The sequence below is a fragment of the Belonocnema kinseyi genome, chromosome 10 (genome assembly GCF_010883055.1).
Source record: "Belonocnema kinseyi isolate 2016_QV_RU_SX_M_011 chromosome 10, B_treatae_v1, whole genome shotgun sequence".
In the NCBI taxonomy this organism is placed as follows: Eukaryota; Metazoa; Arthropoda; class Insecta; order Hymenoptera; family Cynipidae; genus Belonocnema; species Belonocnema kinseyi.
Window position 1 is genome coordinate 30,136,895 of NC_046666.1, and position 20,193 is coordinate 30,157,087.

The 20,193-nt window shown below is 24.0% G+C and overlaps 1 protein-coding gene across 3 annotated transcripts in view; it reads right to left on the minus strand.

Moving 5' to 3' along the window:
- The window catches only part of LOC117181974, a 37,715-nt gene that overhangs the window by 12,251 nt on the left and 5,271 nt on the right, over window positions 1-20,193 (minus strand). For 2 of the 3 annotated variants that reach the window (XM_033374997.1, XM_033374996.1), the window contains exons 3-4: window positions 974-1,150; window positions 789-890 (exon numbers count right to left, since the gene is read on the minus strand). In XM_033374997.1, the coding sequence (XP_033230888.1) occupies window positions 789-890; window positions 974-1,150 (279 nt within the window). The remainder of the gene's footprint in view (window positions 1-788; window positions 891-973; window positions 1,151-20,193) is intronic. The other variant, XM_033374998.1, reaches the window with a different exon arrangement.

The following is a 20,193-nucleotide window of genomic DNA, read 5'->3' on the forward strand; positions in this document are numbered from 1 at the left end:
CCCCCCCCATCACACACTGTCCCCCTACCTCAAATACGCGTCACACAACCTGACCACGGGGTAGAAGACATCTGTTTTGAATCTCCATAAATCTTTTTGAATTTACTTTAATTCCTTTCAAATTATTACAAATTTTTCTTAATTGTTTCGAATCATTTTAAATTCATCTTGAGTTTTTAAAAATTTTATTAAATTCTGTTTTAAATATATTTTTTTTATTTAGGTTCTTCTAAATTGTTATTGAAATTTTTTAATTTTCTAGGAATATTTTGAATTTACCTTGAGTTTTTTAAAATTTTCTCAAAGTCATTTTGGAATCCCGTTGAGTTTCTTTTAGTTAAATTATCTTCTGCATTTGTTTAAATTATCTTTTAATACTTTTACAATATTTTTAAATTAAATTTTTTAAAATTATTTTTGCTCATTTTGAATTCACCTTAAGTTTTTTGAGGATTTTTTAACAGTCTGTTTTCAATCTCCTTGAATTTACTTTAAATTGTTTTTAATTGTTTTGAAATCTTTTAAAGTCTGGAAATCTTTTGGATTTCTCTTGAGTTTTTTGAAATGTTTTGAAAGTCTTTTTTGAATCACCTGGAAGCTTTTTTAATTTAATTTGTTTTAAATTGTTTGAAAATCTCTTAAACTCTTTTGAAATCTTTCGAATTCTTTTGAATTCCTTTTGAATTCTTTCGAATTCTTTTTGATTCTTTTGAATTCTTTAAATCGAAATTTATCGAAAAAACGCGTCTAGATATATACTTACTGTTTAAACTTTTTATTTTGCTTACCACGGCAATAGAGGGTCCATTTCTTTTGCCTTCCATATTCCACATCAAGTAGGAAGTAGCCGTGCACATCAAAAAGGTCCACAAGCCGCAAAACGTGGTGTCCTAGGTAAAAAGGAATCTTCTTTCATTTGGGTTTCATCGGATTTCATTTTCTTTCATTTTTTCTTTCATTCAATGATGCTTACAAATGAACACACAGTCTTGTCGAATTCGTTAATATTACTAGGAATGGAGATCATCAAGAAGCATGCTGAAATGGCGAATCCTAACATGCTTGTTATATTGTAAAATGTAGTACTTTCATAGTCCATTGGATCTACTGGATCAAGCTTAAGGAAAAAAAATCCAAAAATGGTAAAAATCTGAAAAGAAAATTATATTTTACTATCAGAAATTGCACGTACGAAAAGCGCGGATTCAATTATCGGGATTTTTATTTTCTTGCATTAAAAATATAAACAATTTAAAAACCGCTGTTTTTACGTGACACTGAAAATATATTATTGGTAAAGTTTTAAATCTTGAGTTTAAATAAGTTTAAATAAGAGAATCTTCAGATTTATTGATTGCAGATTTATATTTCGGAAAAATAATATATTTTTTTTTTAAAGTAAATTTTCCACAAAACTAGTTAAATTTTTTCTAAGAATAAATCGGGTTTAGCTGAAACAAGTTTCATTTTTAACCGAAAATTAAATAGTTACATTTTCATTCATAAAAATTAATTTTCAACTAAAAAATGGGTTTTCAAAAAGATAAATTTGCAAAAGGGAGACTAATTTTGTTAGCCAGAAAGACGTATTTTCAAAAAAAGACTTCAATCCTGTCGGAAAGATTAATTTTTTAAAAATTAGTTTATTTTTTATGTATATAATTAAATTTAAAAAAAACATGGTTTAATTTTCTATTAAAATAGTTAAATTTTGTACTGAGAAAGAATCGGGTCTAACTGAAAAAAGATAATTTTTTAACAAAAAATGAAGTAGACAAATTTTTAACAAAATAGTATAAAATCTACAGACGAAAAGATACATTTTCAAAACAGATTAATTTTTTACCCGAAAAGTGAATTTACAACAAAATTGATTAATAAAATTATCCATTCGAAACTATCAATTTTCAACAAAAAATTAATTGTTTACCAAGTAGTTAATTTTCAAATAAATAGTTTAATTTTTAACTCAAAAATTTATTTTATTCCAAAACAGTTAAATTATGCATTTTGAACAATTTCATTTTGAATTGGAGAATCTTGAAATTTCTTGATTGCAGATTTATGTTTCGATAGTAATCGACTTAAAAAAAAGTTAAAAATTTTATATGGTTCGATCAAGATTTTGAAAACGGGATCATTCAAATTTAAAGAAATTATATTATTTTTTATCAATAGCGTTCAATTTTTTTAAATTCAAACTAAATTAAACGTTTTGTACCCAACAACTCATATGACTTAATATTCCAAAGTTAAAAATTATTATGAAGGGAAAAAATTGAAAATTAACTTTCAATGTGAACATTCAGAATTCTAAAATAGTAATAATTAAAAATTACAAATTTTATTAACGATACATAAATTTTAAATAGTTTAATTTTGGTTCTATTTTTATTTCAAACAATACCATTTGTAACTTTTTATTTTTAAATCGTTTAATTTTTAACTCTTTTTTAAAAATGACTATTTATTTTTTAATTTTCCAATCAAATATTTTTCAATTTTATATGAATATTTTTTTTTTAAATCTTTAACTAAAAATCATACAAACTTTTTAATGTTAAATCGTTAAATTTTTAACTCTTTTTTAAAAATGATTATTTATTTTTTACATTTTCCAATAAAATATTTTTCAAGTTTATATCAATATTTTATTTAAAACTTCAACTAAAAATCTGTACTACTTTTCAAGTATTTAATTTATTTTTCTTTCAAATAATACAATATTTAACTTTTTAAGTTCAAATCTTTTAATTTGTTACTCTTTCTTTAAAAGTGATTAATCATTCTTTAAATTTTCAAATTAAATTTTTTTTAATTTTATGATTTTTTTTATAAATCTCCAACTAAAAATCAGTAAAACTTTTTGATTTTTTTATCTACTTTGAGTTTTTTAACCTTTATATTTTAAATCTGTTAATTTGCAACATTTCATTTTATAACTTATTTCGAGAATTTTTTTATTCGGTAATTTTACACTTTTGTGGCATTTAATTTTTAAGGATATTTCAGTCGTCCTAAAAAAACATTTATTTTGTCAATGCGTGTTTTAACTAATTTTTTTTTACTATTGCTTCTTAACAATTTTCTAAAAATATTTCAATTTTATTGTACGCTGACTTATTTTTTCAAGAAAAACATTTTCTTTAACTTTACTCAATTCTGAAACGAAATTTCTCAATATATAAATAGTTAAAAGAATTTTAAACATATATTTTTGAAACAAATAACTAAATTTTAAGAATTTTCATTTCCTTTCTAAATTTGGAACACTTTAATAATATTCACGACTATAATTTTCTATCACATAGAAGTTTTTAAACCCATACTAGAATTTGTGTATAATAGGACAAATTTTTTACAAAATATTCGAATTTTTAACATGAAAAAAAAATTTTCTTAACAAAAAATGAAATAATTACATTTTTCGTTACAAAAATTAATGAAAAAAAGAATTTTCTACCAGTTTTCAATAAAAAAACGAGTTTTCTATGAATACAATTAAACCACAAAATAAGACTTTTCAAGAAAATACTTAAATACATAGACAAAAAAGAGAAATGCAGTCAGAAAGACGAATTTTTAACAAAATATTTGAATCCACAGTCGAAAAGATGAATTTTCTTAAAAATTAGTTTGGTTTTTAAAATAAATAATTAAATTCTTAAACCAATGGTTACATTTTCCATTAAAAAAGTTAACTTTTGTAGTAAGAAAGAATCAGGTGCAAGTGAAAAAAGATAAGTTGTTGATTAATTTTGTACCCAAAAAGACGAATTAACAACAAAATAGATTGATAATTGTCCATCCAAACTATGAATTTACAACAAAAAAGTTAATTTTCCACCAAGTAGTTAATTTTTAAATAAATAGTTTAATTTTTAACCAAACAGTTTATTTTATCCAAAAATAGTTTAATTTTCCACCAGAAAGGTGAATTTTTAACGAAAAAGGTGTATTTTTAACACAAAAAAGTGGTATCAGCTAAGTAATTCCTTTTTAAACAAAAAATATGTATTTTCTACAAATCGGTTGAATTTTCAAACCAAACTGATGAATCCACAAAGAAAACTTTAATACTTGAAATTTTCTTCAAAACCTATTTTAATTAAAAATAAAAAACTGTGACATTTAAACAAATAATAAGAATTTTCGGCAAAGTAGTTAAATCCTTGACAAAATAGAAAAGATACATTTTTAATTTAATATGTAAATTTTGGACTAAAAATTGAATAGCTATATTTTCGTTTTAAAAAACGGGTAAACGTTTTACTCAAAAGATGAATTTTCAACTGAAATTATGAATCTTCATGAAAAACTTAATTTTTAAGAAAGCAGTTCAACTTTTGAACGGATAGTTCAGTTTCTAAAATGAAAATATGAATTCTCATCAAAAAGTGGTATTGATGATAAAATATTTTTTTTTTTTTGATTAAAAATAATTGAAGTGAGTTAAAAAAATAGGAATTTTGAACAAGATATATGTATTTTCGACTAAAAAAAGATACATTTTAAATCAAATAGATGAATTTTGAACTTGAAAGAATATATTTGGAAATAGAATCTAAAAATTAGATTTAAAAATAAAATTTTTAATCAAATAACAAGATTTTTCACCAAAACAAACATTTCAACGAAAAATCGGAAAATTCTATCAAAACGGAAAAAAGCCGATTTTCTTTTTAAAACTGTGAAAAGGAGGGAATTTAGCGCATTTTTTTATATTTAAAAAACGGTTACACTTAAAAATTTGCAAAATCGCGTGTGAATGAACCTTAAGGCTCTTGTGTTTCTGGAAAAATTCCACGTCATTCGGGATGACGCAATAGCTTCTACAACGGAAAACGTTGTTGACGCGCCAAACGACACGTGTTTGTCGACGAATCCAGCAGATGGTTTCCTCGGATACTGTCCATGTTTAGAGTGTTTAAAAAAAGCTATTATTATTAACTAAAAGTCGATATTTTTTCAGCTAACAACAACAAAATTGCATGGGCTGCGCGCACACTTTGCCGCAAAGGCTAAGCGCGCACCTCGTGTGGTCGCTACGAGAACGCCCGACTCGCAATCTCGTCTCGCATTATGAATTATGACCAGCTAAGGTTACCCCCACCATTGTATCTAGCGTGATACCCCTCGCTTGTTTGTTCTCGCCTGGGATTATATCTTAGGAGGCTGACGTTACCTGAGATTTTAAATTGGACATTGTGAACAGAAATCGTAAATTTCATTTTCCGGATTTAACAACAATAAAATTAAGCTGTTGTAAACTTTGATTCCACTCTAGAAATTTCGCATGGAGTTTATTACTCTGAAATTCGAAGATTACACAAAGTCTTTGATAAAAATGAAAATGTTTCGTAAAACTAAAATTTAACTATTTGATTTAAATGTTTTCACCTTTTTTTAATATTCCATTATTTTGTTAAAAATTCGTGTACTAAAAAGTCTTATTTCTTGGTAGAAAATTCTTCTTCTTTATGGAAACTTCACATAAATATTTATGTTCAACTATTTGATTAAAAATTACACTATTTTCTTGAATTAAAAATGTATGTTTTTATTGACAATTTACATTTCCGAGTAAAAAATTGAACTATTTTGTATAAAGTTCCTCATTATTTTTAAAAGTATTTTTTAAAAAACTTAAACTGATTATCAAAATTGTAAAAAAAAAAATAAGCTGAAAGAATTTCAGACAATTTAAAAATCTTTGCAGGTTTTATTAAAAATGGTAGGAAAAAGTCAAATCATTTTAAAAGACATTCAGAAGTTTAAAAAAATTTGTTTAAATAATTCAAAAGTTGAAAAGATTCCAAATAATTAAAAATAAAATTATATACGAAAATTTCATTAAGATTCCTATAAAAATTAAAAATGGGTTTCATCTCAGAACATTCGTTTTAAGAGAATATTTAAGAAGATTTCAAAAGATTTCCAAAATTTTAAACAAAAATTAGAAACTTTTAAGGTATTTTTTATTTTGTAGGATTGATTAAGAATTGTATGAGAAATTTAAATAAATTTAAGAGATATTGAGAATATTATTAGGAATAATAAATTTTTGAAACAATTATAATTTTTAACTTAATTTAATTATAATCTCAATAGTATCTTAAGTGGAAAATGTCAGAAAAAATTCCCACTTTCTAGCATTATTCAGAGAGAATATGATTATAAATAATAAATTGTGTGAACAATTATGTTTATTAACTTGATTTTTTAATAAGTAATGCCTTTTGGTAACTATTTGTAATTTTGAATTTCAGACCCCAACAAGTATAAACAAAATTTGTTTTCAATAAAAATTGAAATAGTTAAATTTTGAGTTCTAAAAAGAAATTTTCAGTTAAGAAAATGAATTTTCATATAAATACTTAATTTTCCGCCATAGAAATTAATTTTTCGTACCAAGAAACAAAGATTTTTTACAAAATACATGAAATTTCAACCAAATATTTGAATTTCTAAAGGAATTCTCAACCTACTATAAACCTAACCTAAAAAAGGAAATGTTTTCCAAAAAAATTGGATTAATTTCGCTTAAAAAAATAAATTTTCATATACAAACATTAATTTTCAACCAAAGATATTAATTTTTTACCAAAAAGAAACCAGATCTTTAACTAAATACATGAAATTTCAAGAAAAAATTGAATTTTTGAAAGGAATTGTCAACCACATATTTAAATTATTGAACTAAGGAATGCATTTTAAATAAAAAATAAGAATTAGGTATTAGGAATCACCGATAAATCGTATTTAGTGATGTTTATCAATACGTAAAAATGCCCAGAAAAAACCTTATTTATCTAAAAATTATTAATTAAAAAAAGAACCTTAATTTTTAACTAAAAAAGGTAATTTTCAAACGAAAAACCGAATAGTAAATGATGAGTTAATGGTGAATCTTGAATAAAAATTAATTTTAACCAAATATGTGAGTTTTCAACTGAGAACAAGATTTTTTTACAAAAAAAAAAAAAAAACAATTTTGCAACAAAGTACATGAAAAAAGTAGATTGTCAACCAAAAATGAAATATTTGTATTTTTATTTAAGTAAATTAATTTTGCACTAGAATAATAAATCTTCAACCAAAAATATTAATTTTGTACCAAGAAGGTCGAATTTTCAACGAAAAATTTGGTAAATTTTGGATTTTAAACCGAAGATGAAGTAATAAATTTCTTTAGTGAAAAAATTCATTTTTAACCAATAATGATGAATTTTCAACGAAATAGTTCAATTTTAAACATAAAAATATAAATTAGAAAAAAAATTCAGCTAAATCTTCAAGAAAAAGAGATGAATTTTTAACCCAGAAGATAATTTATCAACAGAAAAAATGAATTTAAACTAAAATGATGAATTTTGTCTACAAAAAATGAATTTGTAACAAATTGGTGGGACTTCTAACAAGAAAGATCAACTTTTTACTAAAAAAGACAAATCTCTAACAAAATGAATGAATTTTCAGTCAGAAAGATGAATTTTCTACCCAAAATAGTTAATTTTCCAACCAGGAAGATTATTTTTTTATCTAAAAGACGAAGTTTTAAAAAATAAATAAATTTTCAGTGACAGAAATGCATTTTTAATGTAAATGATTCATCTGTCATCGAAAAGAATGAATTTTCAACCATAATATCGAATTTTGAAGTAAAAAGTTGAATTTCTCAAAACGAAAATTAATTTTCTACAAAGAAAAAATAACTTTTGAGAAAATACATTAATTTTTAATCAGATGGATAACTTTTGATCTGAAAAATATTACTTTTAAACCCAGATTTGAATATACTAAAAAGATTAATTTTCTACCAAAGAAAGACGAATTTTCAAACAAAAAGATTAAGTTTCAACCATAAACATTAATTTTCTACAAAATACGTGAAATTTCGACTAAATAATTGAATTTTTTACTAAGAAAGGATTCAATTTCAACCAAAATTGAGAAATGCTAATTTTTAGTTATGGAAACTATTTTCAATCATTAAACAAAGAATTTTCAACAAAATAGTTGATTTTCCAACCAAACAAATATATTTTCAATCAAGAATATTAATGTATCACCAAAAGAAATGACTTTTCCACCGAAAAATTTTTTTTAAAAGATTTTACCGAAAAATTTAACCTTGAAATAAAATACATTAATTTTTAACAAAATAATTAAAATTTCAACCTCAAAATATAACTTTTCAAGCAAATGTCAAATAATTAAACTAAAATTTAAAAAAATTAATTTTTAGTCAAACAAAGAACAAGTTTTCAACAAAATATTGTAACCAAGAAGATTAATTTTCTTCCAAAAAACACTAATTTTAACAAAATACATGAATGATAAAGAAAACATATTTCCGGTTCCAATCGTGTACAAAAATATGATTTTCTTTGGACCTTCGTTGTAAATTTTCAATCTAAAAAAAATTTTTTTTTAACCCAAAAAACATAATTTTAAGAAAATAGTTACATTTTCCTGATGAAATTAATTTCCTTCTAAAAAAGACGTATTTGAATTATTCGGCGCAAATTTGGAACACATGGATTGAAATCGAAAATTTTAAATTGTACTCTTTTTATAATTAATTGATAGTTTTAAGTTATGTATTTTCAAATAGTTTGTTTTTGATATTGTAAAATGTACAGTTGCATTTAGAACGAAAAAATTTGTCAAAAAAAAAGGCGAATTTTCACAAAACACGAATTTTTTTAAACCAAATATAAATTATCTACTGAATGGTTGAATTTTAGAACCCGAATTACAAATTTCCCACGAAACAGTGAAACTTTCAACAAATCCTTTGAATTTTCAACGAAATATTTAAATTTTTAGGGAAAGAAAATTAATTTTAAAAAAAGCCAACGAATTTTGAACTAAAATTGTGCATTACAAAAAAAAAAAGGAAAGGCTATAATTAGGAACTAAAAACAGCTGAATTTATAAACAGAATTAATTTTCAACAGAATAATTAAAGTATCTATTAACTTGTTGAATTTTAGATCTGAAAATATAAATTTTCTACAGAACAGTTAAATTTTCAACTATAAAATTAATTTACTGCAAAAAAAGGATTAGTTTTTAACCAGGATGTGAAATTTTTCACTACAGATGGCGAAATATCTACAGTAAGAGGTGATATTTTAAACGCAAAAGATAAATATTTAACAAAATAGTTGAATTTTATATTTAGAAAAATTTTTAGTCAAGAAAATTGAATTTCAATAAATTTGTGGGATATTCTAGTCAAAAAGATGAATCTTCAACAAAACAGTTGAATTCTTAACCAAGAAGTATCATTTTTTAACAAAATTGTTGAATTCATGAAAATAGTTTCATTTTAAGCAAAATAATAAAATTTGTAATCACAAATATTATTTATACTATTTTTGGTAAACGTCCAGGGACGCTGACCGCGCGTGTTTTTTATCCAATTTTTTATCCAAAAAAATGAACTTTTGCAACCAAAAAGAATGAATTTTTAACAAAATAGTTTAATTCACTACCAAAAATACATGTTTACCCATGAAAGAGGAAATCCCTCTTAAAACACATGAATTTTTAATTAACAAAGAAAAAATTTCCAAAAATAGTTGAATTTTGATCCAGAAAAGATTTTAGTTCTCTTTTTAGGCCTAAAATATTAAATTTTCTTCACAATACTTTAATTTTTAAAAATTAGAAGAATTTTCAACCAAAAAGTATGAGTTTTCAACAAAATCGTTAAATTTTCAACCAAACAGTTGCATTTTAATCCAAGAGAGACGTCATTTCTGCTAAAGCAAGCGATATTTAAAGTAAAAAAAAAACTGTTTGAAAAAGAGTTGAATTGTCAAACGAACAGTTACATTTCATTTAAGAAAGATGAAATTTCTTCAAATAAAAATTTTAATTTTACAAAAAACCTTGATAAATTATTTAAAAAAGGCCAATTAAAACAAAATTTGATTTGACTTTTCAACAGAATAATGCGAATTTCAAACAAAAAGTAGGAAAAAATAGGAAATGGTTGAATTTTCAAAAAAATAGTTACATTTTTATCCAAGTAAAATGCAATATATCTACTAAAAAAGGTAAGCTCTTGAATCAAAAAGACAAATTTTTATTAAAACAGAAAAAGCTTTATAAAAAGGTAGAGGAACTGGAAATTAGATTGAAAAAAATAGAATGTTCAAACCGGCGTTTTGAGCCAGGGAGAGTGGGGAAACGGAGAAGGAAAGGCTGAGAAAAATATAACGAAGAATAGAAAAGAAAGAGAGGGAAAAAAGAAAAAGAAACATAGTGATAAAGGGTATAAGATTAGAAGGGAAGGAGCCAAAGGAAGGAGTTGAAGAAGTACTAAAAAGGATTGATGCTAAGGTAGAGATAGAGGAAGTGAGAAGTGTAGGAAGGAAAGAGCAAAGAGGGGAAAGAATGTTACTAGTGAAACTAACCAAATGGGAACATCGGAGGAAGGTCATGTGAAAAAAGAGGTTGTTATATGGAAGCCCGGAGAGAACAGAGGCTGATTTAACATGGGTAGAAAGGAAGATGCACTATAAATTAATGAAAATAGAAGAAAAGGAAAGAAAAAAGGGAAAGAGAACATGGGTTAGTTATGGGAATATACAGATAGACGGAGTGTGTTGGGATTGGGATGGAAAAAGGTAAGAAATAGTGAGAAATGTGGTGTCAAGAAGCTAGGACAGGAAGGAATCTGAGATAGGAAAATAAGAAATAGTAAGAAGCAAAAAGAGACGAGAAATGAAAGTAGGGAAGAATGGAAGATATGTTACTGGAATATAGCAGGCTGGAGAAAAAGGATAGGGTGTTTATGAGAAATTTGACAAAATGGGATATAGCAATAATGATGGAAACGTGGATACATGAAAAGGGATGGGAAAGAGTAAGGGCAAGGTCACCAAAAGGTTAAAACTGACAAGTTCAAAATGCAAAGAGGAAAAATAAAAAGATAAGAGTAATAGGAGGAATGGTGATGGGAGTAAGAAACGAATCTATAACAGGAAAAGATAAGGAAGAGAGAAAAGAACAAAAAGAGGGATTACTAGTAAAGGAGGTAGAGATGGAAGGAGAGAAGTGGACAATAGTGGGGTGGGGGTTTATTTAAACGGTGATATGCAGGAGAAAGTAGAGAAGATAAAAGAAATAATTTAAGAAAATAAAAAAGAAATTAGCCTTATAAAAGGTGGAGATTTTATAGTGACATTAAAGGGAGAAAAAATTGATAGCAATATGAATAAAAGAGAAGAAAAGGTAAAAAGTGTAGGAAAAGGGGATTGTTCAAGGCAAGAAAAAAGACAGTTTAGAGAAAAGGGCAGTTGTATCAAAATTAGAGAGGTAAATGTGTACAAGGAGATGGAAAAAATGGTAGGAGAAATAAAAATAGGATCAGAGTGCACAAACCAAAACGAAGTTAGTAAAGGGGGGAATAGAAGTGGATGGAATGAGGATTGTAAAGGAAAAAAGGAGTTCAGAAAGGAATTAAGAAAGTGGAGAAAAGAAAAAAGTCTTGGGAAAGAATATACGAGAAAAGAAAAAGATTATACTGAGTTGAGTGATTAAAAAAAAGAGGAAAAGAATAAAATGTTTAAGGAAGAGGCGCAGAAGGCTACGACGGAAAAAGAGGTATAAAAGGTAGTAAATTTAGAAATAAAAATAAAAAAAGAGTAAATCAAGATATTGAAATGGTAGAATGAAAATAATATTATTTTGATTTGTTACGAGTAGAGAGAAGAGTTAGGAAGGAAGGAAAACATGATAGAGAAAGATATGAGAAAGAGTACATAAAAAGGCAAGTAATAGTCAATGTGTTCGGAATAACGAAGGATGGAAAGTCACCTAGTATAGATGAGATTCCAAATGAAGTACAGAAATATTGAGAAACGGAACTAGAGATACAAGCATGGATAATGTGTAATCGAGTATGGAGAGGAGAGAGGTAGACAGAGTTATGGAAAAAAGAGTAGTGATGCGAATAGTGAAGAAACCCAAAGGAGAGGAAGTTGAAGATTATAGGGGTGTTACGCTGATGCCAACACTGTATCAAGTCTATGTAACGGTTTTATCGAAGAGATTGAAGAAAGAAGTTGAGCAAAAAAAGATAGAGCCACCGAATCAGACAGAGTTTAGAAAGGGAACAGGGGTGATTAACAACATATATGTTCTCAAGTATCTGGTAAATAAGAGAATTAAAAGGAAAAAAAGAGGCAACAATAGAGTATCGGAAATTTTTACAGAAACAAAAATCAGAGTAAAGGTGGGGGAGCAAGTAGGAGATAGCTTCTGGTTGGTGAAAAGAGTATGGCAAGGATGTCCTCTGAGCCCTCTTTTATTTAATATATTAATATCAGACTTGTAAGAAAAAATGAGGGGAAAAGTTTGGGAAGGACGTAGGATAGGGAAGGAAAAGATATATACACTGGCATATGCAGACGACAAAGAGTTGATGGCAGATGACGGAGAAGGTATGGTGGGCTTAACTACAGGATTAGAGAAATACTTGAATGAAAAAAAGCTAAATTTGAATGTAAAAAAGAAAAAGATAATGAGGCGTAGAAAAAAAGCGGGAAGAAAGAATGGACTGGGAGATAAAAGGGAATAAAGTTAGAAGAAGTAAAAGAGCAGGGGTAATAACACAGATATGGGGAATAAAAATAAGGTTAAAAAAGATTTAAGAAGGAGAATGTGGTTATTTGATACGCTGATATGGCCGGTATTAGGTTAAATAACAGAAATGAGGGTGGAAAGCAAGGGAAGATATTGAGAGTTTACAAGAAAGGTATACAAGGGGGCACTAGGAGCAGACTGGAGATCGCCAGGATATATGGGGATAGAAGCAGTGCCAAGGGATAAATGAAGTATTATAGCGGGAAAGAGGGCATGTAAATTTGAGACGAAGCTTAGAGAGGGAAAAGAAAGAGAGTTAGCGAGAAAGTGTTCGATGGAGGTAGAAGAGAAAAGAGAGAGGACGATAGAATTAACAAGAAGGGAAGAAGAACGAATAGAATTTTTTTAATGCTAGAAACATAGAAAAAGAAAGGAGTAACAAAGTATTTAGAAAAGGAGAGAGAAGGTGAACAAGAATAGAAAAATTTAGATTGGGAAAGGAGGTAAGAGAGGGAATTTATTAGGAAAAAGAAGAGAACAGAAATAGTAGAATACGTGAATTGAAGGAGAAAACATAGGAGCATGTATGGGAAGGAAGTAGGAGAGGAATAAAAGATAAAGGAAGCTGGCAAGAATATGTGGTTAAGATTCTAGGAGAAGATGGATTAGGAGAAGAATGGACGGAGAAGTTGGAGAATGTTAGAGGAGCGATTGAGAGAGAATGAGAGAATGCGTGTGAAAAAATGGCAAATTGAAGGTATACAAATTTTTATAAAAATCTTTATAAAAAATTTTGAAAAACTAAAGTTGAAGTGAATTTTATTAATATGGTTAAAAATCGCAACTATTTTTTTTTTTAATTATGTTTTCTATTGAAAATTGTTTCAACTGAAAATTTAATTCGTATATGTTTGGTTCAAAATTTATCTTTTTGAGTAGAAAATTCAAATCTGTGGTTTAAAATCCTTGTATTTTATTAGAAATTCGAATTTTTAAGAAAATATTTAAGCTCCTTCGTAACCAGCTCCTCTTTTTGATTAAAAATTCAAATACTTGGTTGAAAATTCATGAACTTTGTTAAAAATTTATCTATTCTGGTAGATAATTCATCCTCTTGGTCGAAAATTGATCTTTTTCGCTGAAACTTATTTTTTATTATTTAGAATTAATTTTGTTAACTAAAAATAAACTTCCATTTTTGTCGAAAATTCATCTTTTTGATAAAATATTTAATATTTGGTTGAAAATGATACTCTTTCGTTGAAAATTTACTTTGATTTTATTGAAAATTAAGTTTTTTACTGACTTTACTAACCAAAAATTCAAGTATTTCATTTTTGAAAAAAATTTATCTCTTCGGTTGAAAATTCATGCATTTGGTTAAAAATTAAATTCTTTTAGTTGAAGATTTATCATTTTAGTTGAAAATTCACTTTAACTATTCTACTTTTTGTGAAAAAATTTATCTTTTCTAATTAAAATGTTTTCTTTTCGCTACACAAATTTCTGTTTTGTAGAAAATGTAACTATTCTATTTTTTCTTAAGAATTCATTTCTTTGGCTGAAACAAAATATTTAGATAAAAATTCGTTTTTTTTTATAGAAAATTCACTGTGTATGTTGAGATTTTCACTATTTAGACAAAAATTCATATTTAAGGTTTAAAATTCATCAATGTGATTAAAAATTAATTTCTTTGGCTGAAAATTCGTATATTTTTAGTGAAAAGCATTTTTTTTTATCTGAAGCTGTAAATATTACATTTTTGCTTGAAAATTTATATGTTCACTTTGAAATTAATTCATTTTGCTGAAAAATCGGTTTTATGTTTGTATGTTTAAAATTGACATTTCTAACCTCAAATTGAAATATTAGCTTTCGTTTGTAAATTTATCTTTTTTAGTTGAACATTTATATATTTGATTAAAACTGTTTTTTTGTAGAAAATTCATTTGTTGAATTTAAAATGGAATTATTTGGTTGAGAATTAATATTTTTTGTTAAAAATTTGTTGTTTTAACGAAAAATTTAGGTCTTCTATTTTTATTATATAAAATATAATATTTACAATTTTTAAATTTTTAAAAAATTGTAATATAAAATTAAATAACAGTGATTCTTAATTTGTAGAAGTAGCTTTATATTACTGTATTTTCAACGATTGTATGGCAATTTTTTAAATCATTTTTGAACGCGTTTTCTGGTTGAAATATCAAGTAATTTTTTGTTCAGGACTCATATTTTTTTGAAGAAAATTTAATTAACTGGTTGAAAATTAAAACTTTTTGTTAAAATTTTTTTTTGCTTGCAGATTCATCATTTTCTTGAAATTTTTTTCTTTAGCTAAAAATTAATTTTTTAAATTGAAAATGTAACTATTCCAGTTGAATGTTCAATTATTTTATTTTAAAATCAATCCAGTTGGTTGAAAGTTAATTTTTTTTGAAAATTCAATTATTTCAGTTCAAAATTCATTAGTTTGGTGGAAAATTAATTTTTTATTTGACAATTCATGTATTTTATCGGAAAATCGTATTTTCTTGGAAAAATTTAACTTTTTGTTCGAAAATTAATCTTTTTGTTTGAAAATTTATTTTTTTTCTTCAGAAAACTCGTCTTTTTGCCTGAAAATTTAAATATTCTGATTAAATATTCATAATTTTTAGTTGGAAATTCATCACTTTAATTGCAAATTATTTTTTCATTGTGTGGAAAATTAATTTTTTTACGTGAAAAATTGCTCTTTTTTAGTAAAAAATTGATCACTTTGTTTGAAAATCTGTTCTTTTTTAAAATTTAAATTCAAATTCAACTATTTGATTGCAAATTAAAGTTTATAGTTGAAAATTCATATATTTAATTGAAAATTCGTCTTTTTTGGTTGGAAATTCAACAAAAAAAGTCTTTTTTCAATGAATTAAACTCTTCTTTACTTAAAATTAAAATTTTCAGGGGATTTTTTCAAGACCGAGCTTAATTTTTTTCATTGAAATATAAAATTAAATAACAGTATTTCCTTATTTGTAAAAGTAGATTGATGTATTTAACGAGTTTATTGCCTAAATTTGTTTTTTTTTTTTATTAATTTTTTGACCGCCTTTTCTGTTCGAAATGTTTCCTGTATTTTTTGTTCAGAATTCATTTTTTTTAAAGTAAAATTTAATTACTTGGTTGAAAATTAAACTTTTTGTTAAAAATGATTTATTTCGTTGAAGATTCATCATTTTATTGAAAATTCCATTTTTCTTTGGCTGGGAAATTTGACTATTCCAGTTTTATATTCAATAATTTTATTAAAAAATTTATTTCTTTAGTTGCAAATTATTTTTTTTTTTCTATTAAAAATGTAACTAGTCAATTTTTTACTAAACTATTTTATTAAAATTCTATTAAAATTTTATATTCTTGTTTTACAAATTGTATTATTTTATATAAGAAACTCTTGTTTGTCTCTGAAATTTAGGAGTTTAGTTGAAAATGCAAATATGTAATAGAAAATTTAACTTTTTTGTAGAATATCTGTTATTTTTTTAAAAATATGTTCCTGGAATGAAAAAATTAATTCTTTGAAATGAGAATTTACCTTTTTTATTCCTGATTAAAAGATGATCTTTTAAATTTAGAACTTCAACTGCTTGATTACAAATTTATGTAATTTGTCGAGAATTCGTCTTTTTGGATAGAAAAATCTAATCTTCTCAACTGAAAATTCAAATACTTGCTTCAAAATGTATGTATTTTGTTGACATTTGATTTTTAAGGTAAAAAAGTAAACATTTTAACGTAAAATTTCATTACTATTTAATTTAAAACTCATTTTTTTTATTGAAACTTCATATTATTGGGTTTTAAATTCCACTATTTTGCAGAGAAAATTGCACTATTTTCTTGATAATTCAATTGTTTTTCGAAAGACTTATTTTTCTTAATTTAAAATTAATTTTCCAATGCAAATTTAAATCTTCTATTGTTGTTCAAAAATTAATCTTTTTAGTTTAAACATTTAACCAAACGATTCAAAATGTTTGTCACTTCTTACAAATTTATTTATTTTTTAATTCATAATTTTATCATAAAACTCATATCTTTGGTAGAAAATTCAACATTTTTGTTCTACTTTTAGATTAAGAATTTTGTTAAAAATTAATATTTTTTCTTGAAACTTTATTTCTTGTTTGAAAATATTACTATTTTGATGAGAATTCGTTTCATGTTTGTCTGAAAATTAATCTTTTAACCTAACAATTAGACTATTCCATTTTTGGTATAAATTCGATATTTTTGATCTGAAAGTTTAAATTTTTTATTGATTATTCAAGCATTTCATTTTTAATTAACTTTAATGGTGAAAATTCTGCTGTTTCGTAGAAAATGAATCTTTTTGGCTTGAACAGTAAACTTTTTAGTCGAGTAATAATATTTTGTGTGTTTGGTTAAATATTTATCAACTTTGTTCAAAATCCATTTTTATTATTTAAATTTGTTTCTCATAATTCTTCAATCGTTACATTAAATTAGTGAAGATAATTTTCACCAGAACGTGGTTTATTTAATGTTATAGGAATAATAATTTAATTTTTATGCTAAAATCTAATTTTCTAAAATAATGTAAAATAATATTAAATTAATAGATATATTGTGAAATCATCAAGTTAATAATATTATTATATAAATTATAATGAAAAACGTTATTTGAATATAAAGTTATAATAAAGTAAATTATAAATAAATAAATTTATTATTTTCATGTTCTAATTGTATTAATGATATAATGTTAAAAATAACTATATAGATAAATTTCAAATTTGACATAAGTGAGTGATTAAATTATAATTAAAATTTTAATTAAATCATAAAGTTATTACAAGTTAAATTACAATTAAATAAAATTATTATATTAATGTTTTAATTATGTTATAATTTAATGTTAAAAAACGTGTTATTTTTAGATTAAAATTAAACAATGCCGTATTTTTATGTTAACGTTATCTAATCAAAATTGATTAACTATTTAATTTTGAAGCTATATTACTTCTAAATTTTACATATTTGAATCATTAACACACATTTTTTTCACGTTTTAATTATAATAATATTTTCATGATTTATATATTTAGAAATTATAAAGCTTAATAATATTATGCTGTACATGCTTATAATTTTTATAATATTATATTCATATTTCATATTTTTAAATTTTTTACAAATTGGAAATTAAATATAATTTTAATAAATTTTAAATTGGTTTATTCAATGTTACAAAAATAATTTTTTTAATTTAATCTTAAAATCTCATTTTGTTAAATAATATAAAAGGTTGTTAAATTAATAGATATATTGTGAAATCATTAAGTTCAATAATATTATAATATAAATTAAAATTTATGTATAAAAAATAAAATATCAAAGTACATACAGATTGGATTTAAATTGTTTAATATTTAGTAATATAAATATGTTATTTGTTTTCAGATTATATAATTAAATATTATATATTACTTTCATAATAAAAGTTTCTTTTTTTCTTTTAAATACTTGCAGTAAAATTATATAAATTTTTATGGTGCTTCCGATATTGTTAAATGAGTATTTAAATTAAATTTTCTAAATTATATGTAGACATATTTTAATTTTTTTAATTTAGTTATAAAGCTTACTAAAAAAATAAAATGTAGAGAAATACAGTTTCAAATTTGAATGAGAATAGAATGTAAACATTATTTGAATGTTTTCATGAAAATATTTGTGTAATGTTTTTAATGTTCTGAAATGATTAATTAATTATCAACTGATTTTAACAAAACTCACATTTTCTGGAATTCTTTTGCGAGTGTATTAAAAAAGAAAAATTTTAGAAATGAAAGTTCAAATTTAAAAAAATGTATTAACTAAAAATTATTCAAATGTTTTAGTGAGAATTATAGTTTAATACTTCTTATTTTTTAAAATGGCTAATTGGTATAAGCTGAATATTTTTTTATAAAATTTTTGTACATTTTTGTAATTTTTGTAAATAAAATTTAAAATCAATGAAACAAATTATTTGAGGCTGATTAAACAAAAATTTTATAAATAAAAGTTCTAATTAAAAAAAAATATATAAAGTTGAAGTTATTTGAATGCTTTATGACAGAATTATATTTTAATGGGCTTTTTTGTGAAATGGTTAATTGATGTACTAAAATATGTATTTGCATTCGATTTTTCAAACCATATGCAAATTATTTCTATGTTTAAATAAAAATTATTGTTTAATGCTTTTTATGTTATCATTTATGAAAAAATTAATTAATTGTTAGATGACTAAAAACCTTTTTTTTAATTAAGTATTTCATGTTGTACAATAATTTTTTCTAAACATTTTGCTACCATATATTTCTAAGTTTTGAAGGAGGAAAAAATGTTTTCTTTTTTACATTTGGGTAATCTTTTTTTTCAATTTTCAAAAACGACGAGTAAAATAAAATCATTGAAAAAACTTATTTTAAGAATTAGAACAATAAAAGCGTCTTAATAATTTCGAAAGATTTTGAGAATAAATTTTTTTAAACAGTTATGGGAAAATTTTAAGCAGTTAATATTTTATTTTGAAATAATAATTTTAAATGTTAAAGATATCAAAATTGTTTAAAAAAAAAAAAATATGAAAGATTTGAAGACAATTATTTTCATTTTCCAGGATTTAATTTAAATTTAGGTAAACATAATTGTTTAGGGTGTTAAGCGAAGGAAAAATATACAGTTTAGATCCATGAAAAAATTTAAAACAATTTTTATTAATTACAAAACGTTTCAAATTGTTTCATAAAATTTAAAAAAAGGGTTTAAAAGTTTATAAAGCAACATCTTGCCATAATATATAATTTTAAAACAAATTTTAGTAAATTTAAGAGATATGTAGAAGGTTTGAAACGATTAAAAAACAATATAAATTTATAAGATATTTTAGGACTTTTTATACAATTCAGAATAATGAAATAAATTCTTTAGGTTCCCAAAATATTGGGAAGATTTAAGAAGAATAAAGAAAATTTTTATACTGCAGAAGATTTAAAAAAATTCAGATTTATGCGAAAGTTTTTAAACAAGAAGAAAGACAGACGTTAGAAGCGCAAAAGTCTGGACACTAATGTTTTTTGTAATTTTCTTCAAATTCGTGAGAAATTTTTGAGATTTTGAGCTTCATTTTTTACATTTTAAACGGTTTTTCAAAATTTCAAGAAAAATTGAATTTATTTAAAAATAATTTTAGAAATTCAAGAGGCTTTACATAGATTTAAAATATTTTAAACCTTGAAGGCATTTCCGAAAATTTATGAAATATTTATAATTTCTTCTGAAATTATAAAAGCCCTAAATATCTTTTGAAAAGGCTAAAAGTTTTCTAATAATTTATAAAATCCTGTAAAATTAAAAAATTATTCTCTAAGTCTTCTACATTCTTTTCTTGAAATATCTGAAATATTTTAAAAACTTTCCTAATTGTATCATGAAAATTATAAAATTTATATAATTCTAAAAAAAAAACCGCTGATACGTAACTGCAGTTAGGGTGCGGGAAGGTAAAAGTGTTTAAAATAACGTTACGTA